This window comes from Pelophylax lessonae (genome assembly GCF_965119305.1).
Source record: "Pelophylax lessonae genome assembly, chromosome: 2".
NCBI lineage: Eukaryota > Metazoa > Chordata > Amphibia > Anura > Ranidae > Pelophylax > Pelophylax lessonae.
This window is the reverse complement of record NC_138769.1, coordinates 393,172,034-393,197,066: the sequence shown is the minus strand read 5'-3', so window position 1 is coordinate 393,197,066 and position 25,033 is coordinate 393,172,034. Positions and strand designations below refer to the sequence as shown.

Below are 25,033 nucleotides of genomic sequence, written 5' to 3'. Positions count from 1 at the left end.
CACTCAGTAGTCGTGTAGAGATTCTGTTGAACAACATATCCAACTCTCAGGACTTCATCACCGTGCACAGCCTGTTATGCAATATACATACACTCAATATGATGTTCCTGGAGTGATAGCATATATGATAGTATAGAGGTGAGAGACAGGCGATAGTATGGTGAGCACTCAGTAATAGTATTCAGGAGAGTGGTAGGTGATGGTAGTATGCAGATAGGTTCTAGCAATCATGTATAGTACAGATGGTAGGGGACAGCAGAATGTATACAAGATAGAGTAACCTAGTGCAATGATAGATGATGGTAGTCCCAAGAGCTAACAATCTATGCAGATGATAGGAATAGATTAGATAGTAATAGTCTTTGTAATATGCAGTAGATGATAGTGAAAGTATAGGTTAGGAAGGAATACCCTGTGGGGTACTTATCACTAGATAGTTAGTAGTAGCAAGGTCCAGTAGTAAGGAGTGATCCGGTAGCGAGATACGGGATCGGCAGCGAGGTTCCGGCTCAGTTCAGGCAAAGGGTATAGCTAGAAGCTCCGGCAGCACAAGACAAGGTAAGGTGAACATGCGGATTGATCGAGCAATGAGTGAGAGCAAACCGGCGATTGAAATAGCCGCTCATAGCGGCGCTCGGCGATGATGTCATTGCCCTTAAAGGTGTATGCGTTCCATTTGGATAGCAAGATGGGACGCAATGTTAGGAGAGAAATGGAAATAAGGGTACCATAGGTACCAGAACATTACAGTACCCCCCCCCCCCCTTAAGGCCGGCTCCGGAAGGCCTCTAGAACTGGTTTTTCCGGGTATTTTGAGTGGAAATGGCGAATCAGTCTAGGGGCATGTATATCGGATATATCCAGCCAGGTGTCGTCTTGGGGCCCATAGTTCTTCCATCGTACTAGATATTGGAGTCTTCTTCTATGGATACGAGAATCCAGAATCTCCTTTATCTCAAATTCTTCTCCGCCTTCAACTTGTACAGGAGGTGGAGGTGAGATGGTAGGCCTTATTCCTTGATTATGAACATGGGGCTTTAGTAGCGACACATGGAAGATGGGATGTATCTTGAGGTCTGTTGGTAATGTGAGTTGTACTGCAGCTTTTCCAATAAGCTTCTCTATTGGGAAAGGTCCCAGGAATAACGGTCCAAGTTTTTTACTAGGGATCTTTAATCTCAGATTTTTTGTAGAAAGCCAGACAAGATCCCCAATGGCATATTGGGGAGAGGGTCTCCTACGAAGGTTGTAGTACCTCTTTTGTTGGCTATGAGCATGTGAGATGGTGGTGTTGAGCAAACCCAGGGAATCCTTTATTTGGGTAAGATAATCAGAAGCCACTGGATTACTTGATGGCAAGATACGTGGTGGAAGAAGTGTGGGATGAAACCCTTGGTTTAAGTAGAATGAACTTTGTTTAGTAGTGCTGTGGGTCGCGTTGTTATAGGCGAATTCCGCCAGCGGGAGGAGGTCCACCCAATCGTCCTGTAGATATGAAGTATAGCAACGTAGATATTGCTCAATGCACTGGTTAACTCTCTCTGTCTGTCCGTTGGTCTGAGGGTGGTAAGGAGAGGTAAGTTTTCGCTCTATTCGTAGTATCTGACATAGAGCTTGCCAAAACTTCGAGATGAACTGTGAACCACGGTCAGACAGAAGTGTTTTTGGAATACCATGTAACTTAAAGTGGTAGTATCCCGCTTTTTTCACTTTTACCTACAGGTAAGCCTATAATAAGGCTTACCTGTAGGTACAAATAATATCTCCTAAACCGGCACGGTTTAGGAGATATTTACAGTGCATGCAGCCGCTCGCGCGAGCGGCGCATGCGCTCTGAAGGTCCGGGGGGACCTTCAATTAACTTGCCGGGAGCTTGCCGGAAAAATCACTCCCGCGCGCATGCGCAGGAGTGACGTCATCGCGGCTCCGGCCAATCAGCGCGCCGGAGCCGTCTCTTCCGGCCAATCAGCGCGCCGGAGCCGACGAGGGATCATGGCAGCGCCCGCATCGATGTCCGGGGGTCCGTGTCGGGGCTTCGTTTTAAGGTAAGTTACACATAATGGGCTAGTATGCGATGCATACTAGCTCATTATGCCTTTGTCTTGCAGGTTTTTTTTTTTATTTTTTTTTTTTTATAGGGTTTACAACCGCTTTAAAGACATGTTTCACAAGTAATTCCGCTGTTTGTTTGGATGAAGGTAGTCTTCGGATAGGAGTGAAATGTGCCATCTTGGTCAGATGGTCCACTGACACTAAAATGGTGTTGAATCCTTTGGAAGGTGGTAGTTCCACTATAAAGTCTAAGGATACCACTTCCCACGGAACCTGGGGTATTGGTAAACTACAAAGTAGACCAGATGGTTTTGTAGTGTCAATTTTGGACCTTGCACAGATGTCACAAGATGAAACGAACTTTTGTACGGTCGTCTTCATGTCAGGCCACCAAAACTGCCTAGTAAGTAGATTGAATGTTTTAGTCATACCCATATGTCCTGCCATAGGTACATCATGCGACAATTCCAAGATCTTGGTTCGCATAGTAGGGGGTATGTATAATTTGTCGTTGTAGTAGAGGAAGCCTTCTGCATCAGCATTTAGTTGTGGTGGAGGTGAATCCAGTCCTATGCTGTGCAAAATCTCTTCCTTCAGGGAACGGACAACACCGATAATACGTTCATAGGGTATTATAGGAACTGAGGGAACCTCGGCGTAGCCATCCTTGGTTAATCGTGAAAGCGCATCCGCTTTTTTATTTTTGTCTGCAGGCGTGTAGGTCACTAGAAAATTAAATCTCAAAAAGAATAACGACCATCGTACCTGCCGGTGGGAAAGAGTTCTATTAGTCTGAAGGTATTGAAGGTTTTTGTGATCAGTATATATAAGGATTGGCAATCGAGTACCCTCAAGTAGATGTCGCCAATTCTCTAATGCCAGTTTTATGGCTAGTAACTCTTTTTCACCCACTGGGTAATTCACCTCGGGGCTGCTTAATGACTTTGAGAAGAAAGCAACTGGGTGAAGTGGTGAAGTGTTTGTTGGTCGTTGTGAGAGAACTGCTCCTACTGCCATATTTGACGCATCTACCTCCAAGATGTATTGAAGGGATGGGTCTGGATGGCGTAGTATGGGAGCAGAAGTAAAGCTTGATTTCAACAAGCAGAAAGCTCCATTTGCTTCTTCTGACCATTTGAATGTTTTTTTTGTACTTGTGAGTTGTGTGAGAGGTCTCACAATGGCAGAGAAGTTCTTAATGAACTTTCTATAGTAGTTAGAGAATCCGAGGAATCTTTGTAATGCTTTGCGAGTTGTTGGCACAGGCCAATCTAGAATACAGGATATTTTGCTCCTGTCCATTTTGATTCCATGTTTGGATATAATGTATCCTAGGAATAGTACCTCCTCTTTATGAAATAAACATTTTTTTGATTTAACATATAAGTTATGTGCAAGTAGTCTTGACAACACAAGTCTTACATGTTTTATGTGCTCAGGTAAGGAATGAGAATAAATAAGTATATCGTCCAAATATACTACAACACAAACGTCAAGCAAGTCTCTGAATATATCATTTATAAATCGTTGGAAAGCTGCGGGAGCATTACACAACCCAAATGGCATCACGAGGTACTCGAACAGTCTGTATCTGGTTCTGAATGCTGTCTTCCATTCATCCCCGTCACGAATTCGAATTAAATTGTATGCCCCTTTTAGGTCCAATTTAGAAAAGTATGAGCTCCGCGCACCTGTTCTATAAGTTCAGGAATAAGCGGTAAAGGATAACGATCCTTTATTGTAATGGTATTTAATTGTCTGAAATCAATAATAGGTCTGAGACTTGAATCCTTATTGCGGACAAAGAAGAGTCCTGCAGCAGTGGAGGAAGTAGAAGGTCTGATGAATCCTTTCGCCAAATTTTCATCCAAGTATTCCTTGAGATGAGAGAGTTCATCCTGTGAAAGAGGATAAACGTGACCGAAAGGTAATTTGCTATTAGGGAGTAGATCGATACAACAATCATAGTCCCTATGGGGAGGCAATATTTGAGCGTTTTTCTCAAGGAAGACCTCCGCCAAATCGTCATAACATGGTGGTATAGTCTCATCCGACACCACAGACAGGATCCTTCCATATGATGAGAGGTTACACGTGGTTTCACAGTAGTGAGAAGAGAAGGTTAAAGTTCTTGTTTTCCAATCGATGATAGGTTGATGTATGTGTAACCAGGGGAGTCCCAAAATAATGGGAAAATGTGGTGAGGTCAGTACATCAAAAGTAGTGGTCTCCACATGGGATTTGTCAGCAGTGACGAGGAGTGCCTGTGTCTGATTGGTGATGGGACCAGAGGATAACGGAATACCGTTAATGAAACTAACAGAGACAGGTTTAAGTTTTGAAATAATAGGTATTTTATTTAAGGTAACAAAACAAGTATCAATGTAGTTTCCACAAGATCCTGTGTCAATCATAGCCTTGGTGGTGATCCTAGTTTGGTCCCACTGTAATGTCAAATGAATAAAAAGATAAGGATTAGAAAAGGAAGTTGTTAGTCCCCCTAGCAAGACATTTGAACACTCACCCTCTTTTTTGCGGACAAGGGGACAGCCGCTTATCAAATGATCCGGGGATGCGCAGGACATGCAGAGATGTTCGGATTTCCTCCTGGCACGTTTGGAAAAGGTCAAAGGTGGACGTATCATTCCTACTTCCATAGGAGTAGGGTCAACAGGCAACATCTGAGAAGGTCTGGACAATGGTAATCCCATCTTCTCAGCCTTTCTTTCTCGTAGTCGTCTGTCAATATTGACACTGGTCTGTATCAGGCCATCCAAGGTGTCAGGTAAATCCGCTCGGGCGAGCTCATCTTTAACGGCTTCTGAACTGCGTTCGCAAGGATGTGTCATTCCACCCTGAATCAAGGGACCATCTTTTGAAATCTGCCACGAAGTCCTCAACAGGTCTCCTTCCTTGTTTTAAAGCCCTCAATTGTGTATCAGCAGTACTCTGCTTATTGGGGTCTTCATATAAACTAGCGAGTTGCGCTAGGAATAAAGGATAGGAGTTAAGGAGTGGGTCATCTTTCTCAAAGAGAGAGTCTGCCCAGGCCCGGGGGTCACCCGTCAAATAGGAAATAGCGGTACAGACTTTGATTTGGTCGGTGGGATAGGTATGAGGTTTCAACGAGAAAAGCAATTGACATGCGTTTTTAAATTCACGAAATTTACTCCGATCACCAGTAAACACTAGAGGAGGGTTTACCTTAGGTTCACGGGGCTGGGCAGCAGAGAGCTGCGCAAGACGGCCAACCTGCTGTCTTAAAGCCTGATTTTCGTTTTTTACCTCTGTAAGAGCAAGTATCAATGCATCTACTTGTTGTTTTAGTTGCATTACTTGAGTGGACAAATCTGCTGAATCCATATTTTTTTTTTTTTTTTTAGGGCTCGATCAATCTGTAACGCTCATGCGTTTTTTGTTAATGAATGGATTTGCAGCTGCAGAATTGTTACACTCAGTAGTCGTGTAGAGATTCTGTTGAACAACATATCCAACTCGCAGGACTTCATCACTGTGCACAGCCTGTTATGCAATATACATACACTCAATATGATGTTCCTGGAGTGATAGAATATATGATAGTATAGAGGTGAGAGACAGGCGATAGTATGGTGAGCACTCAGTAATAGTATTCAGGAGAGTGGTAGGTGATGGTAGTATGCAGATAGGTTCTAGCAATCATGTATAGTACAGATGGTAGGGGACAGCAGAATGTATACAAGATAGAGTAACCTAGTGCAATGATAGATGATGGTAGTCCCAAGAGCTAACAATCTATGCAGATGATAGGAATAGATTAGATAGTAATAGTCTTTGTAATATGCAGTAGATGATAGTGAAAGTATAGGTTAGGAAGGAATACCCTGTGGGGTATTTATCACTAGATAGTTAGTAGTAGCAAGGTCCAGTAGTAAGGAGTGATCCGGTAGCGAGATACGGGATCGGCAGCGAGGTTCCGGTTCAGTTCAGGCAAAGGGTATAGCTAGAAGCTCCGGCAGCACAAGACAAGGTAAGGTGAACATGCGGTTTGATCGAGCAATGAGTGAGAGCAAACCGGCGATTGAAATAGCCGCTCATAGCGGCGCTCGGCGATGATGTCATTGCCCTTAAAGGTGTATGCATTCCATTTGGATAGCAAGATGGGACGCAATGTTAGGAGAGAAATGGAAATAAGGGAACCATAGGTACCAGAACATTACATAAAGGAGGAAAGTTATATTCAAAAAAATTTTCCGGGCAACTCGGGAGAGAGATCCCCAGGTACCGGATATGGGACTGGCCCCATTTGAAGAGAAAATCAGCCCTGAATGGGGGATGATAGGGATGCTGGCAGTCCCACCGTAAGCGCTTACGATTTCATTTGATTAATTTTGTAGAACGACAATGATTCATAGACGCGGAATTCTTTCAAAAGATTGGGGAGAGAAGTGAGTGGTTTAGTCAGGAAAAAGAGAAGGTCGTCCGCATATGCCGCCACCTTGGAGATTCTCCTGCCGCAACTGATAAGCCAGCGATGTCCACATTAGCCCGCACCGTCCTCAAAAAGGGTCAGGGCCAGGACATTTTTTGTGCCCCATTGGTGATTGACATAAGCCATAGCCGTGGCATTGTCCGATTGAATGTGCACTGGACAACTCTGAAGACGATCCGTCCAATGGTCCAGACACAGTCTGATCGCTCGGTGTTCCAAGACGGTGATCAGGAGTCTGGACTCTTCCAGCATCCAGATTCCCTGAGCAGAATGCTTACCAAGGATGCCTCCCCATCCGGACAGGATGGCATCCATGGTGACCACTGTCCAATACAAGGGGAGGAAGGATTTGCCCAGCCGAAGCGCCGTAGAACGAAGCCACAATATCAATGACTCCTACGTTGCCCGACTCGGATTGTCCAGAGACTGCGGTGTCTTTTCCCATTTGGTCAGAATCTCCCTTTGCAGGGACCTCATATGGAACTGCCTCAAAAAGGTAGGGATGACCATCTGTTGGACAGCAGGAGACGAATTGCAGCCTGCAATTTTTGGAGTTTGTCCAGAGAAAGGAGCACTCTGGCTAAGGCCGAGTATAGAGTCAAGCCCAGACAGTCCAGCTTTATAGACGGGACCAGGGCAGACTTCTGAAAATTCAGAATCCAGTCAAACCCCCGCAGAGTTTGTATTGCGATCTCCAGGTTTTCCACCAGAGCAGAAGGGGACTCAGCACGCAGAAGGAGATTGTCCAAGTAGCCTGGTACCGCGACCCCCCGTTGGCGTATCAAAGCTATCACTTTTGTGAAGACCCGAGGAGCAGAGGCGAGACCAAAGAGTAACGCCACATACGGAAAATGCACCTCTACCACGGCAAAGCGGAGGAAACGCTGGTTACTTGCACATATTGGATTGTGAAGCTAAGCATCCTTGATGTCGATAGAGGAGAGGAAATTCCACTGATGCAGGGATGCCACCACCGTGCAAATGGACTCCATTCTAAACTTCTGGACCCGCACAAAGCAATTCAGCGCCTTGAGGTCCAGGATTGGATGCACTTTGCCTTCCTTCCTGGGAACTGTAAACAGATTTGATGTAACAGGTCTTGTGCCACCCCAAGAAAACAACAAGAGTAGGGCGCACCGACCTCGTGCATTACCACTTAAAAGTTTATTAAAATCAAAGAAGGGTAGCGTACAATATACTCACAAATGTAGCATATGAACAAGCATATAGGAAATGGGCACCGCTCGCTTCCAGGACACTTCTCTACTGCTGGGTAGCGTGATGGCATCCTCAAAACCTGATGTGACCTGCAGTTTAACAGGGGTTAAAAGAAATGATGCACTCACTAAAGGTAAACGGTATGCCAGCATGGTGAATGTAATGAGTCATCTGCAGAGTCTCTGGTAACGGATGGATGCTGCTGAGACAAGTGGGCTGATGGCTGTCAGCGTCTATCAATCGGCATAGCTGTTTCCACAGCGCCTGGGTCTGTGCAGAGGCACGGATGACGTCACATCCGGCAAGCTCTTGTCTTGTTCTTTACAATTTGACTTATACATTTGTCCCAACCCACCCATCATACGTCCAGCTGGCAATTTATACTACTTCCACGATGCCCCTTCAGAGCCTGATGAAGGAGCACGCATGCTCCGAACACGTTCTTCTCCTGCCTTAATTACAGATAAACTGCAGCCCCTGGACCAGCTGGTCCGCCAGCTCAGCAAAGGCAGGGGGAGCTGTTCTCCCTCCAGGTCATGGCGTAAAAGCTTTGCCCACTTAGTCTGAGTTTGCAACACCAGGGCAATGGTAAATACCAGCCTCAGTGCTGAACCAGCCAGAGTGTACATATTGCAGGCCACAGCCTCCACCTTCCTCTCAGCCATACCCTTAAGGCCGGGGACTCTTCAACAGGAATCATGGTTGCCTTGTTTAATCTGGAAACCAGAGGGTCCACCACCGGTGGAACAGTCCACTTCTTAAGAAGGGACTTCTCAAAGGGGTAACACCCAGTAAAGCGCTTAGGGACCCCACGGGGACGCTTTGGTTGTCTTCACTCTTTAGCGACAATTCTGTCAAAATAGGCAGGGAAAGGAAACACCTTTGCCGCTCTGAATGGCTTGTCAGTCTCAAAGGGAACCTGCGCCTCCGTCACAGTTGCAGCTACATCCCCCATCTTCAAGGTCTTACGCACAGATGCAACCAGGCAGGAGCCCCCCATCAGGTACAACCCCCCCGCACAGTCAGTCGATCGGTCGCCGGTGGCGCACCTCGCCCCGGCCCCCATCTCCAGCATAGCACCCTGCCCCCACCCTAGGAGGTGGACCAAACCACCCAAACATATGTGGAGGGGGAGAGGGGTAGGATAGGGGACAGATGACAAGGGGGGGTGCCTAACAGGAAGGAGGGGAACCCAGGGGTCCGACCGTCCCAAAACCCTCCAGGGGGAGAGGGGAAGACAGCTACTCACCATACCAGGAACCAGGCGGGCACCGCTCCAGACTGGACCCCTCCCCATCAAAATGGGGGGGCTGCCAGCTAGGAGGAACGCTGCGACTCAGGCCGAGACCCGGTCATATGCGAGCTCGCGAGCCATTTAACTCGCAGGCCAGCCCCCATCCAGTGGGGCTACATCGCAGCCGACCTAGCGCGGAGCTGAGATCTGCGCCCTTTCGCTGGCCAGACTGTGGTGACCATTGGATCTAGATCATCCAGCCCGTCTCCCAGTTCGGCAGGTGACTGAAGACCTCACAGGAAAAAATCCAGGAGAAAAAAAAAATTCTATCAAAAAAGAAAAAATTGCCAGGACCAAAGATCCCAGCAAGGAACTAGGTCTCTACTCCTGACTAGGCAGAAAAAAAGAGTGCCTATAGCAGAGAGAGGGAGTATACCCCCTGGTACTGCCTATGGGTGTCACAAGACTTTTTTATGCCTAATGTCCCACTCCTGTAGAGGCAGTATAACCCAACGGTTATGAAGATCTAAAGCTGTGTCCGTCAATGAACAAAAGAGAAAAACTTTTTTTAACCTAAATTATTTCAATAGGGCAGAAAGTCAGTGTAACTAAACTACAGTACTAGGAAAAACTAAAAAATAGGCTTTCTGCTATATCAAATACTAGACACCATACAGTAAATCTGACTAAATAAACCTCAAACTTTATTATTTAGACTGCAATAACAACCCCAGCAGAAAAACTTTCAAGATCATAAAGCCTGGGCGATTCGGTTTGTGTACCAAGAAATGTCCTAATATACATATTAAATTACCTTATATCCAGCCAAGATACTGACTACATATCCTCTTGTTTCTTTTTCCCACTACAGCTTCAGTTCTTTGCTTTTTTGTGTGACTGCAAGTAGTGATGCTGTTAGTACTCAAAGGGGAGTGAGACAAATAAGTAAACCAGAAACCCAGTATTGTATTAAATAGGAGCTTGCCCAAGCTGATGTCAGAGTTCTCAGCAATATGTATCATGTTTTCACCAAGTAAAGCATCATCTCATGCCTGCCTACTTACTCCTTTCTGGCAGATCTTTGCTGCTTTCTGCTACTGAGCTCAACTTACTGCTGATTAGGTATCGACCGATAACGTTTTTTCGTTGCTGATACCGATATTTTGGCCTTCGCATATTGGTATCGGCCGATATTTTGTACATCCTATGTCATGGTCAGAGACTAGTCTTCTCCTTCTCCAACCATTAGGTGGTGATGCTCATGTAAAGGTAAAATGATTTTACAAAGCATAATTCCATTTACAAATGTTATTGAATATGCCGCTCACATATGTACAAATTAAAGATATAAGCAATTCCACATTAGCAGATCTGCTGGCAGATCGGTATCGATCTGGGCGTGACCACGCACGTGACCTCCGAGATCATATGCCGGACGGAGCGGTATCACCCGGGTGTCACTTACGGCAAGTGGGTGAGAGATACCGATCTGCCAGCAGATCTGCTAATGTGGAATTGCTTATATCTTTAATTTGTACATATGTGAGTGGCATATTCAATAACATTTGTAAACAGAATTATGCTATGTGACATAATTTTACCCTTACATGAGCAATATTTGGAATATCGGCAATATCGGCCAGTTCCGGGGGCGATACAGATATATCGGCAAAAGTCAATATCGGCCCTCAATATATCGGCCTTGCCGATAATCGATCAATTCCTACTCCTAATGCTTTACCAGTACTGATGGTCTTCTGTTGATGTGCCTGGCCTGATTGCAACCTACTTCTGCTGGCATATTTGTCTCTTGAAATCTGGCCCCTACTGCCCTGTAGTTCTTCCTGGCCTGTTGCCTATGATGACCTACAATTTCAAAACCACAACTGTTTCCATGAAAAATCTATACAGGTTCTACAGCAGATTAAATGCACTAACTGAATCCCAGAATGTCAGATATGTCGGCTGAAGCTGAGCTCTGGGATAAGCAAATGTTGTCCAAATACAAGAACCTTGTGGTTACAGTACTTATTTGAATCTCGGTGTGCTTTGTTTATTTCTTCCTTATCTGTGCAAGAGTCTCACTTTGTGCAGGAGCTTCATGTAATAAACACCAGTCACTGCTGCCCTCTCCTCCTATGCAGGATGACTGGTGAAGATTCTCCATCTGTAGTTTTTTGCAGGGAGTCTGTAGTGGGAGGGGCTTCTGGGTCCCTCCCACAGTTCTGACCTCTTCACAGGTTATGTACACCACAGTAAAGAGCTCCTGTTACTTTTACAAGGCAATATCTGGGTTTGCAAAGGCATTAAGTGCACACATAGTATATTTATAACCTTTATAGATATTGAGGAATGTAGGCAAATTAAAGATTTTGAACCCAGAGTTCAGCTTTAAAAGGAGGAATATCTTCCTTCCAACTTGCAGCATGCTGTTATTATGAACAAGCAGCACTACAGTGATACATAATCGGCTCTACTCACTCCTCCTCAGTAAATGCGTATGCAGCAGAGTCTGAGGAGTGCATAGTACTGTACTCCCTTCTTCCAGTCTCAGTTCTGATGTGCAGATGATGAATATCAAGACGGATTTAGACACTTAGGCTTGCATGTAAACATTCTTTACACTGGAAAAATTAAGGAATAATATGCTTGACAGCAATTAGCAACATAGAAACTTGATATACATGGTTGCTAGCTGTATGTCACTATATTGGTGCTATTTGACTAGTGTGCGGGTATGTTTAGTACAGGTTATATCTACAGACACCTGAAAGACAACTGCAGAAACCATAACTCCCAGGAGCTAGGCAATAGAAAACTCATCATATACAGGAAGATATGTAAGATATGTAAGATGACCTGTCAGAACACCTGTCAGATGAAGTCTGGCAGTTAGGTCCTACATCAAAGAATAAACAGGGAATAACACAATAGTTACCCTTTATACAATAGAAGCATATGCAAAGGTGCTGATTAACTAAAGGTTAAAAAAAAAAAAAAAACACTGTGTGTGTGTTCATGGAACAAGGCTAAACGTTTCAACTATGCATTAAAACATAGGAACTGAGGTTCAGAAAAATAGTAGCAAGCTTTGAAATAATTATCTAAAAAAACAGAATTTTTGTAAAATCTTACCTGTAAAATTCCTTTCTCGGAGTCCTCCGACAGTCGCCGCCTCCTCTAAGTCATCACTATTAGGTATTGTCCACCTATCCGTAGGAATAGCTAGGCATATATACTTAGTCAAAAGGCATTAGCATATACACACCCACGGGGGCTGTCCCATCTGGTCAATACCCCCCTGCATCACCACTCCCAACTCAGTTTGGTAGCATAGCAGTAGGTAATAAGAACCCCAAAAGAGGGGCGGGGGCGGCGACTGTCGGAGGACTCAGAGAAAGGAATTTTACAGGTAAGATTTTACAAAAATTCTGTTTTCTCTTACGTCCTCCAACAGTCGCCGCCTCCTCTAAGTCATCACTATTGGGATGTCCCAAAGCAGTATAGACATGAGGGGTGGGAGACGCAACCGTAGAAAAGGCAACGCAGTACCCACATCAGAGAAAGGAATCTTACATACCCAACTGGGCAACAGAAAAAAACAATGCTCAACAGGAGCAGGAGCCCAGGAAAGGAAATGCCAACAGCCAGGGACCCAGAGAAAAAATCAAGGGTCCATCATGGCACAGCCGCACTGAGAACTTTGCGGCCAAAAGAAGCATCAGCTGATGCCAGAACATCTACTTTGTAGAACTTGGAAAAAGTGTGCACCGACGACCAAGTCGCCGCCTTGCACACCTGGGCCACCGAGGCCCGATGCCAACAGGCCCAGGAAGTACTCAAAGACCTGGTAGAGTGCACCTTAACAGGGAAGGGCGGAACCCGTTCCTTCAAGGCATAGGCCTGCTCAATGGTCTGTCTGATCCATTTGGCAATAGTCGCTGCCGATGCAGCCATGCCCTTCCGAGGTCCCTCAGGAAGAACAAAGAGAGAGTCCGCCTTCCGAAAGGATTCCGTAGACTTCAGGTAAACCTTGATCGCCCTGACAACATCCAAGGAATGCAAAGCAATCTCCTTAGGATGCTTAGGCTTTGTACAAAGCGAAGGCAAGACAATTACCTCATTAAGGTGGAACTCAGTGATCTCAACACCACCTTATCCTTGTGAATTATCAAGTAAGGGGAGCGGCAAGACAACGCCGCCAGCTCCGTCACTCTGCGAGCCGAAGTGATCGCCACAAGAAAAGCAACCTTTTTCGACAGCAGAGGCAATGATATCTCCCTGATATTTTCAAAAGGAGCACGCTGCAATGCGGACAGGACTAAGTTCAAGTCCCATGGAGGTAAAGGCTCCTTCCTAGGAGGAGCCAAATGTCGCACTTGACTGAATGTGTGCACCAAGGAATGAGACGCCACAGGGCGTTGGAAAAGGACCGCCAGTGCTGACACCTGGCCCTTTATAGTGGCTAGCGCCAGGCGCTGATCCACTCCAGACTGGAGGAAAGCCAAGATTCTTGACACCAAGTAAGAACGAGGGGAAAACCCCCTGGACTCACACCAGGTGAAGTAGGCTTTCCAGGTACGGTAATAGATCTTACCAGAGGAAGATTTCCTAGCCTTGATCAGGGTAGGGATAACCTCAGAAGATAGACCCTTGTCCTTCAAGACCTGGGTCTCAACAGCCAGGTCGTTAAAGCCAGCGACTGTAAAGCAGGATGGAAGATCGGACCCTGAGACAGGAGATCTTCCCGCAGAGGCAGGCGCCACGGAGGCGCCACTGCCAGGTAAACAACGTCGGCGTACCAAGACCGGCGAGGCCAGTCCGGCGCCACCAGAATCACCATGTGCGGTTCCGAGACCAATCTGCGAAGGAACCAGGATAGTAACTGAATCGGAGGAAAGGCATACATCAGACGATACTGATGCCAAGGGGCCACCAACGCATCTGAGGCGTCCGCCAACGGGTCGCGCGTTCTTGCCACAAACCTATCCACCTTTCGGTTTAGCCGGGATGCGAACAGATCCACGTTTGGGGATCCCCCCTGGTCCAGGGTCTGGCGGCTCAGATAGTCTGCCTGCCAATTCTCCACAACCGGAATGTGAACTGCCGAAATCGCCGGGACATGAGTCTCGGCCCAAGACAGGATGTCGGTCACCTCCCGGGCTGCTCGAGCACTCCTGGTGCCCCCCTGGTGGTTGATGTAAGCCACCGCGGTAGCATTGTCCGTCGGTACGCGAACAGGCAGGCCCTGGAGACGGTCCGACCACTGGAAGAGACAGAGTTTTATCGTTCGTAGTTCCAGCACATTTATCGGGAGGGAGGATTCCTCCTCCGACCAAGTGCCCTGGGCAGACAGGGTGCCCAGGACTCCACCCCAGCCCGACAGGCTGGCATCTGTGGTAACCACCGTCCACACCAACGGGCGGAAGGACTTGCCTTCCGCCACCGACGGGAACTGGATCCACCACAGAAGAGTCAATCTGGTCCGGCGACTCAAGGAGACCTCCAGATCCAAAGACTGAGGAAGTCTGTCCCACCTGGCCAGGATCTCCGTCTGGAGAGCCCGTGTGTGGAACTGGGCAAAGGGAATCGCCTCGAAGGCCGACACCATCAAACCGAGGCCCCGCATGCAGGCCCTGAGTGACGAGGACGGATTGTCCCTGAGAGACCGGATTTCGTCCCGTAAAGTCCGGAGCTTGTCCTCCGGCAAGAATACCTTTGCCTGAGCAGAGTCCAGAACCATTCCCAGATAGGGAAGGCGAAGCGACGGAGACAACGCTGATTTTTGAACGTTGATGGTCCACCCGAACTCCTGGAGCGTCTGTACCGTGATGGACAGATCACGCACAAGGTCCTGACTGGCACGCGATCTCAGAAGCAGATCGTCCAGGTCCAGACCGCAATGCCCTGGGCCCGCAGCAGGCCCAGAACCGGTGCCAACACCTTGGTAAAAAACCCTGGGTGCCGAAGCGAGACCGAACGGTAACGCCACCAACTGGTAGTGGTCCTCTGCGATAGCGAACCGAAGGTACCGCTGATGACCCTCGAAAATGGGGATGTGCAGGTACGCATCCTTCAGATCTATCGAAGCCAGGAATTCTCCTGGACTCAAGGAGGCCACAACCGAACGGAGAGACTCCATTCGAAACTTCCGAACACGCACGAAGCGGTTCAGCGCTTTCAGGTCCAGAATAGGACGCACTTTGCCCTCCTTCCTGGGCACAGTGAACAGATTCGAGTAAAACCCCCGAAACCTGTCCCGATGAGGCACCGGGACAATCACCCCCTGAGCAAGCATGTCCTGCACCGCTTGATGCAAGTCCTGCAGACGTCCTGCACCGCTTGATGCAAGTCCTGAAGACACGAAGCAAATGGAGATTGGAGGAAAAGAATCTGTCCGCCGGCCTGGAAAGGAATTCGATCTTGTAACCTGATCGAACGATTTCCTGGACCCACCTGTCTGAGATCCGGAGCAGCCAAGGTTGGAGGAAACCGCGCAAACATCCCCCCACCCCAGAAATGGGTGAGGGCGCTCCTTCAGGCAGAGGCGGAGTGTCCCGCCAAACCGGCATTGCCGGTCTTCTGCTTACCCGCCCAGGGTTTCTTCTGGTTGCCCTGGGCCTTGAAGGGCTTGCCCTTGGATTGGTTTCCGAAAGGCACGAAAGGACCCCTGACTTGATTTAGGCGCAGAACCCCGCTTGCCACGGAAAGACTTGTTCTTCGGGTTCTGGGGTAGCATAGTGCTCTTACCCCCCGTGACGCCCTTCACCAGGGTATCCAACGCCTCGCCAAAAAGGCGAGAACCAGCATAGGGAAAATCAGCAACAGTTTTCCGCGAGGACTGGTCGGCCGACCAGCTCTTCAGCCATATCAGTCACCGGTTAAGCACCGCGACACTCGAGAGGTGAGCCACCAAGGGGGCCTCATTAAGGGCTGCATCACACAGATACATGACTCCTTGATGGATCTGGTCCACCATTTCCAGTCGTGCAGACGGCACGCCATCGGACACTAGGTTGCTTCTAAGCACCTTATTCCAATCAGCCACCGCCTGAGCCACCATAACGGACGCGAAAACGGGTTTGAGCAACGAACCCGCCACCGCATAGGAATGGCGGGCTAGAGACTCCAACCGCCGGTCCGTGGGATCCCGGAAAACCGGGGTATCCGCAGTAGGAATCAAGGTAGCCTTGTTCAGCACGGCCACAGTGTGATCTACCTGTGGAGGCACACACCATCGTGATTCCGTAGCCGGCGCAAAAGGATAAAGCAATTTGAACCGACTAGGTACCAGGAATGGACGTTTTAACGTGCGCCACATTTCATTAACAGTGTAATGGAATTCCGCTGGGCAGGGAAAAACCAGCGCAGACTTGCGGGTCCTGTGCGTCTCAAATGAGGACACAACGCCCGGAGGACAGGGCTCATCCTCTAAATGTAAGGTTTCCTTAACAGAAACAATCAACTCATCCATGGTCGCCCGTTCTTCGGGTGACCCTGGGGAGGATGTATCAACACCCTCCACCTCAGCCTCCCCCTCAGACCCCGGGGGGTCTAAGGATGAGCGGGACCCTGAAAAGGGCACGCTCGCAGCAGCATCCATATCCCCATCTGAATCAGAAGAGAGAGACAGCCTTGGCCGTTTTCTCGCAGCCCGTTCAGACATCAGCATTTCCATATTTGCCACTAAAGTCGCAACTACAGCAGCCAGATCAGGTCGCAGCGGGGCCACAGGAGAACTGGGGCCCCCCACTAAAGCTGGAGGAAACTTGCTTTCCTGAGAATCCATGGCTCAAGATAATAAAAAAACTACAGTGCAAAAAAATAGTGTGCTGTCCCCTTAAATAGCGCTGCGGAGTGCGCAGCCCACCGCTACTATCACAGCTGTGAAGACCCCCAAAAGGAGAAAGAAACTGAGCCAGAAGCAGTATACAGAGGAAGACTGAGAGAGATAAACTGCAGAGCCTGCAGATCGTTGCTACCTGTGTCTGTGCTGTCTGAGAGGAAAAGGAAATGCTGCTGGAGGGGGCTGGCCATAAGCCAGACCCCAGAGAAAATGGCTGCCCCATAGGGATGCATAGGAGGCTACACCAAGATGGCCGCCGACATGTGGCCGAATCGATCGTCTCACCGCCCACAAAATGGCGGCGGATGGCGCCAAAATGAGCTGGATACTCGCCCCAGAGGGGCTATACACCTGTGCGTAGTAAAAACATGGCAGACCGCGCGATTTCACCCCCGCAGCGGTCGCCGCACAGCACACAAGTCTGTACCCCCAAACATGCCCCTAAGGTGACACAGGGACAGGGACCCCGGCAAACATACATGATCTGCACACAGCGAACCCCGCAGGGATCGCACAGGGAGTCACACAGGCACAGACATGGGGACACACAGCAACACAGACTGCCACCCCAGGCAGAGGCCCCACACAGAAAGTACTTACCTGTACCCGATTGCGTGGGGAGCCTCCATGCACGGATAAACCTCTGTCCTCATCTGACAGGGAGTGCCGTGAGCCAGAGACATGACGCTGCAGTACCGCAGACAAGTCCTGTGAGGTAGCCACCTCACGGCTGCATCCCTGCAGCGAACAGGGATGGGTCGCTCTTAATGCCAGGGCGAACCATAGCTGAATGCTTGATGGCGGGCTGGGGGTCCATCTGACCCTCCGTGCCCTGGAGAACCAGGGCGGCCAGTCCGAATCCCAGCACCGCATGATCCATCTTCATCCGAAGAATAAACTAACACTAAAGCTGACAAAATAAACAGCTAGTAAAGTGAGAGAAAAACTGACATTTTAAAAGAAAATCAAATAAAAGATTTAGGAAGGCTGAGACTGAAGCCACAGCACAAGGTAGCCTGACTATTCCTGATTGCTAGGCAAACTAAAACTGAGTTGGGAGTGGTGATGCTGCGGGGGGGTATTGACCAGATGGGACAGCTCCCGTGGGTGTGTATATGCTAATGCCTTTTGTCTTTTGACTAAGTCTATATGCCTAGCTATTCCTACGGATAGGTGGACAATACCCAATAGTGATGACTTAGAGGAGGCGGCGACTGTCGGAGGACGTAAGAGAAATTAAATATTTGGCTATAGCAGGAGGAAGTTAGCTCGCGAAGGGCTGGAAAACCGTACAATGAGTGTCTGCAGACAACAGTGAAGCATGGTGTAGGTTCCTTGCAAGTTTGGGGCTGCATTTCTACAAATGGAGTAGGAGATTTGGTCAGGACCAATGGTGTCCTCAATGCTGAGAAATACAGGAAGCTACTTAAATCATGCCATACCATCAGGAAGGAGTGTGATCCCAAATGTATTCTGCAAAAGTACAATGACCCCAAACATGCAGCCAATGTCATTAAAAAGGTATCTTCAATGTAAAGTAGAACAAGGAGTCCTGGAAGTGATGGTTTGGCCCCCCACAGAACCCTGATCTCAACATCATGGAGTATGTCTAGGATTACATGGAGACAGGAAGTGAGGCAGCCTACATCCACAGAAGATCTGTGGTTAATTCTCCAAGATGTTTGGAGCAACCTACCTGCCGAGTTCCTTCAACATTGTGTGCAAGTGTACCTAGAAGAATTGACGCAGCTTTGAAGCCAAAGGGTGGTCACAACAAATATCGATTTGGATTCCTCTACTGTTCATTTTCTTTCCATTATAACTTATAAAACAAAAAAAAAAAAAACCTATTACCAAATGTTTTTACTTCTGAAAGCACGCTTAATTTACAGCATTTTTTTGGGATGATGAAAGTCAACATATCTTCATCTCATTCACTAAGCTAAGGGGGAGGTTCCTTTGCAAAGTGGAAATTCCCTTGCAGAGTGTCACCTGTCTGCATTAGTGGCACTGTTGGGAAAGTGAGCCTGTAAAAACACAAAACTTCACAGGTATGCGCAGGGTCCCAGATGATACATGTTCAACATGATGCAGAAATAGCTTTTTTCTAGTAAATTTGCTATACTGTCCATGTCTCCTACATCCCAGAGCTTTTGATAGAATATGCCATCAAACATGGAATTCATAACTGCAAAGCAAAATGACAATGAAGTATAATTTTCTCCTTATCAACAACAGTAGCAAAGTGCGTATGTTCTACCTTTAGAGGCAATGAAATATGGAAACAGCAGACATGATATTTATTACAGACCAACATAAGGCTATTTTGAAATACAATGCCTGGTATCATTAGACAGTTAACAAAAGATCTGAAACAAAAAATGTAAATAAAGACTAGTGGTCACCGTGTGACATCTTCCTATCACTGGTATCACACTACCAGTGATTACTGATTCATCAGACAAGGTCATGTTCTAGTTAATATAAGTCCATGTGCAACTTCACTGTAGAACCAAGACACAAAGGCACTTGCTGGGTACACATCACTCCATTTCCACTGTCATGCATTTTTCTTTGTGTTTTATATTTTTAACACGTGTTTGTAGTGCTTTTACAATGTGTTTTTTTCTATGCATTTTTTCATGAGCTTTCAATGAATGCATCAATATTTGCAACGCAGCACATAGATGTGAGGGGCCTCGTTGTATTTTCATGACATGCATTTTTATGCATGGCAAAATGCACATAAATGCATGAAGGTGTGAACAAGGCTTTATGTAACCACCAGCTATCCTGTTACAAAGAATACGAGTGATGCACCCATCCTGTGGGATCAGAATCAAAAGTACTGATTAGTGAACCAATTCAGAAATCAAGCTGTGAGTTGCACTTTTTTGGATTTACCTAAACAAATGCATGAAGAATTACTCAAATAATTGGTTCATGAATCTTGATTTCCTGGATTAGCGAATTACACATTTGTTAAGAGATCTGAATTTATATATCCAGAAGAGTAAATATTAATTAGCAACAGCCAAACACAAGGAAGATAGGGAGAGAATACATATCATCTAGACGAGTACACTGCAGGGGACATTTTACTAAGTGATGTCTTAGGCGCTTAAATAATTAATTTTAGTAAATCCTCTGTATTTAGCTATGCTACATCATACTGCTTTCTAGCGCTTCAAGCTGCAGATCTCACTGCAGCTCCTTTCAAAATTACGATGACGAATTACAATTGGATTAACTCTGGCTGAAAAAAAAATGTAAAAAATGATCAGTTCTAGCCAATGAAAGATATAGGAGGTAACTTGAAAACCCCTTTTTTTTTCTTATCACAATGGAACCAGTGTTGTCCCTGAAATCTGTTTGCAGCTCACATGTTTATGGAAAGAAGGAAAAGCTTGAAACCTGAGAATTATTTTTATACAAGCTATCCTTTGGTAATCACAATGGCCTGACTCTTTGAGAATGTGCAGCATAGGCTCTGCTCTGCTGAGCCTGTGTATAGGTTTCATGTGGAGGTAACCAAGCCATTCGCCCTATCCATTGCCAGTCAAAAGTCGAACTGTCACTCCTATTAGAAGAATTATCACTGCTAAAAACACTACAGGTCCTCTTCGCAGTATGAGCTGCTTGGTGGAGAGGACTTCACCCACTACGTTCACAGCTTCTAGGGATGAGTCCTCTTCTGACACCAGATGCTCTGTATGACTGAAGCCAACATCTGGGACAATAACTGCACCTGTAACATCCTGATCCACAACAGAATAGCCAGTATCGTAAGACTGCATGTCACCTGCATGAAAAAAGTTAGAAAATACCATTGTAATATCTACTAACTTCAAAACCTTTATATAAATGGTGACTAAGCGAACACAATAAATTGGCTAGCGCAGATTCTCTCATAACATTACTGATGTAAATAAAAGGCAAAATAAGAGTAACTGTTTCAAAAGTACAAAATTCGATACAGTGTTTTTGTACACTTGCCATTTGTAACTGGCCCAAACTCGGTGATAGAATATTCCACCGCTGAGATGCTGGATGCATGATCTTTCTTCGATTTTACTCCTGCTCGAACCTGAGCCTAAAAGACAGATTTTCATTACTTAGTCTTTGAGAACATTTTAAGACAACAGTAAGGGCACACTGAAACAGACAACAGTAAAGCCCCGTACACACGTACCGATCGTCGGCATACAAACGTTCGTCTTTTCTCCCCGGGATGTCGGTGTCTGTTGAAAAGTGCAAAGACTGCCCAAGAATTTTGTCCGCCGACTACAGCCGACTGCAGAAGTGATGTCATGTAATGGTTAACTTTCCCTGTGTTTTTTCTTTTCTGAGCATGCCCAGTCTTGCAAATCTGCAGTCTGTCGGCAGAATTCTGTACTGACTGGCGAACAATCGTCCGTTCTGGTGTCGGCATACAAAAATTTTCATGTTTGCAAGAAAGACTCTTGTCCGCAGAATGTGCGCAGACAGCTGTCGGAGGCACCATACTAACAAGCGTACAATCGGCAGATCTTTCGTCCGCCGACGTTTGTATGACGACGATCGGTACGTGTGTACGGGGCTTAAGGGCACACTATGTCACACTGGTGATTGTTTAGCAGCGATTGATTGATCTACAAATCGCTAATGCTAGAAGCAATTTTCTCCAACTACAACTTACATGGCACATACATATTGTGATTGGACACCAAGGTGCTGCTTTACTAAAACTGGAAAGTTCCAAATCTGATGCAGTTGTGCATGGTAGCCAATCCGCTTCTAACTTCAGCTTGTTCAATAAAGCTTTGAAAAAAATTCTGGAAGTTGATTGCTTTCTATGCAGAGCTGCACCAGATTTTGCACTCTCCAGTTTTAATAAATCAACCCCCAAATGTCACCGAACAGCGCTGGGTGAGAAAGCAGTGAAAGGGTGTCTGGGAGAACAGGGATCCAATAGAGAATAGATGGGTTCAGCCTATAGTGAGTCAGGGGTGCAGTGGGATCAATACGGTGTGTAAGTCAATGCAGTGAACCACATGAACGCCATGTGGGTGGGGGCCCAGACTAGGACAGCTTTGGCAGCATTGGTCTATTGGCTGATGAGCCTTGTCCTAAAAGTACTTTATATATGCCACTGAAAGCGATAAGAGCTATGTTTATATTTTGCTGAGGACAGTTCTGTTTATATTGAAGAATAGTCTATGATGTTCAATAAACTGGAATTTTGACATAAGTAAAATACTGTGTGCATATTAAAAACACACACATACCGATCAGCTAGAGCTTGATAATCACCGATTATCTCACAATGGCATCTGAAAGTCAGTAGGATATATTAGGCAGCAAGTAAACATGCTGTCCCTGAAGCTGATGTGTTGAAAGCAGAAAAAAAAAATGGCCATCACAGTTTGTTGTCTATGGGACTGGTTAGCCGCATACCTGCCAGCGAGCCCATGCTGACTGGTGTCCACAGCTAAACATACCTACAACGGGCATGTGAGCAATGGAAGAAGGTGGCCTGGTCTGATAAATCATATTTTCTTTAAAGCCCCGTACACACGTAGCGATTGTCGGCCGTAAATATTCGGCCGCCGAACGATCGGCCGATTGTCGGCTTGTTAGTATGATGCTTCCGACAACCGACAGCGAATTTTCGGCCGAACAGAATCTGGCGTGCAGACTTTAAAATTTTTGTTGGCCGTCACCAGAACGGCCGATTGTTCGCCAGTCAGTACAGAATTCGGCCGACAAACAGCAGATTAGCAAGACTGGGCATGCTCAGAAAAGAAAAAACACACTGAAAGTTAACCATCACATGACATCACTTCTGCAGTCGGCTGTTGTTGGCCGACAAAATTCGTGTGCAGTCTTTAGCACTTTTCAGCCGACAGGACAGCACCGGACAAAAGACGGCCGACAATCGGTACGTGTGTACGGGGCTTTACATCATGTGGATGGTCTGGTGCGTATGTTTTGCTCCCCTGGGGAAGAGATAGCACAAAGATGCTGTATGGGAAGCAAGCTGTTGGAGGCTGTGTGATGCTTTGGGCAATGTTCTGCTTGAAAACCTTGGGTCCTGCGATTCATGCGGATGTTACTTCCTGGTCTTGCCATTCATGCGGAGGTTACTTCCTTGATCTCAACATTTTTATAAGAGAGGGGAGAGTATGAACGAAAAAAAATATACGACCAAAATATATCCCAATTTTTAGTTGTCATAATGAGTGGATTGAAAATGTTCCTAAGGGACAATCTGTCAGAATTACGGAGAATTATTCCAGGTCGGAAGACTTTATATCACAGTCACAGGTCATCGAAGGAAGATTTTTAGATAAAGGTTATGACCCACTAAAATTAGAGATGGTGAGGTATGAATTTAGCAAAAACGACATAGGGGGTCAAAAAAGAAACTGGAGAAGAAGCAAAAAAATCATAATAATTTGGAGTTTGCAATTGTTTTTGATAACAATTGCCAATAAAAAGGAGCTTATAAGCATTATAAGAAAATATTGGCCCATTCCGATGAACACAATTTAGGTTCCTTTAATTCTTAAGGAACCTCAGTTTATACAGTGGGTAAAATGAGTATCGAACACATCACCATTTTTCTAGGTAAATATACAGTATCTGACAAGTGAGTACACCCCTCACATTTTTGTAAATATTTTATTATTTAGTTTTATGTGACAACACTGAAGAAATTACACTTTGCTACAATGTAAAGTAGTGAGCGTACAGCCTGTATAACAGTGTAAATTTGCTGTCCCCTCAAAATAACTCAACACACAGTCATTAATGTCTAAACCGCTGGCAACAAAAGTGAGTATACCCCTAAGTGAAAATGTCCAAACTAGGCCCAAAGTGTCAATTTGTGTGGCCACCATTATTTTCCAGCACTGCCTTAACCCTTTTGGGCATGAAGTTCACCAGGGCTTCATAGGTTGCGACTAGATTACTCTTTCACTCCTCCATGATGACATAATGGAGCTGGTGGATGTTAGAGACTTAAAAAGAGGTTTAGAGGAGATAGGTGAATATCACCTCAGAAAGGTTGCATACAATGGAGGATCAACTATGGTTGTAATTGAAAAGTGAAAATTCTTTATTGGTGGATAAAATATGTATACAAAAATAGAATTCATAGGTCAATTTGGCACATGATTCAGACCACTGAAGACCTGGGCAGACAGCCAAGTAACACAGACAACATACAAACACACACGCCAATGTCCCACCCAAGCAACAAAACCAACATTGCATACCATCCGTTGAGTGGGAGTGACTTGTCAAAACCAACTATAGTCACTACTACCAATGAACTGGATGGGTGCAGGCATGCCAAGTAGCTGTTAGAGACCTTACGCTCCTCCACCTCCCATTTGAGGATGCCCTCCAGATGCTCAATAGGATTTAGGTTTGGACACATGCTTGGCCAGTCCATCACCTCTACTCTCAGCTTCGTTAGCAAGGCAGTGGTCATCTTGGAGGTCATCTATCATGTTGGAATACTGCCCTGCGGCCCAGTCTCAAAGGCAGGGGATCATGCTCTGCTTCAGTATGTCCCAGTACATGTTGGCATTCAAGGTTCCCTCAATGAACTGTAGCTCCCCAGTGCAGCCACAGACCATGATACTCCCCTGACTGTAGGCAAGACACACTTGTCTTTGTACTCCTCATCTGGTTGCCGCCACACATGCTTGGCACCATCTGAACCAAATAAGTTTATCTTGGTCTCATCAGACCACAGGACATGGTTTCAGTAATCCATGTTCTTAGTCTGCTAGTCTTCAGCAAACTGTTTGCAGGCTTTCTTGTGCATCATCTTTAGAAGAGGCTTCCTTCTGGGATGACAGCCATGCAGACCAATTTGATGCAGTGTGCGGTGTATGTTCTGAGCACTGACAGGCTGTCCCCCCACCCCTTCAATCTCTGCAGCAATGCTGGCAGCATTCATACATCTATTTTCCAAAGACAATCGCTGGATATGATGCTGAGCACGTGTACTCAACTTCTTTGGTCGACCATGACGAGGCCTGTTCTGAGTGGATCCTGTCCTGTTAAACCGCTGTATGGTCTTAGGCCACCGTGCTGCAGCTCAGTTTCAGGGACTTGGCAATCTTCCTATAGCCTAGGCCATCTTTATGTAGAGCAACAATTCTTTTCTTCAGATCCTAAGAGAGTTTTCTGCCATGAGGTGCCATGTTGAACCTTCAGT

General features: G+C 46.3%; 1 protein-coding gene across 1 annotated transcript in view; it reads right to left on the bottom strand.

Moving 5' to 3' along the window:
- Window positions 1–20,120: 20,120 nt before the first annotated feature.
- The window catches only part of LOC309546397 (multidrug and toxin extrusion protein 2-like), a 167,737-nt gene continuing 162,824 nt past the window's right edge, over window positions 20,121–25,033 (bottom strand). Inside the window, exons 16-17 of the mRNA XM_082246056.1 lie at window positions 20,812–20,914; window positions 20,121–20,623 (exon numbers count right to left, since the gene is read on the bottom strand). Of these exons, the coding sequence (XP_082102182.1) occupies window positions 20,367–20,623; window positions 20,812–20,914 (360 nt within the window). The 3' untranslated portion in view covers window positions 20,121–20,366. The remainder of the gene's footprint in view (window positions 20,624–20,811; window positions 20,915–25,033) is intronic.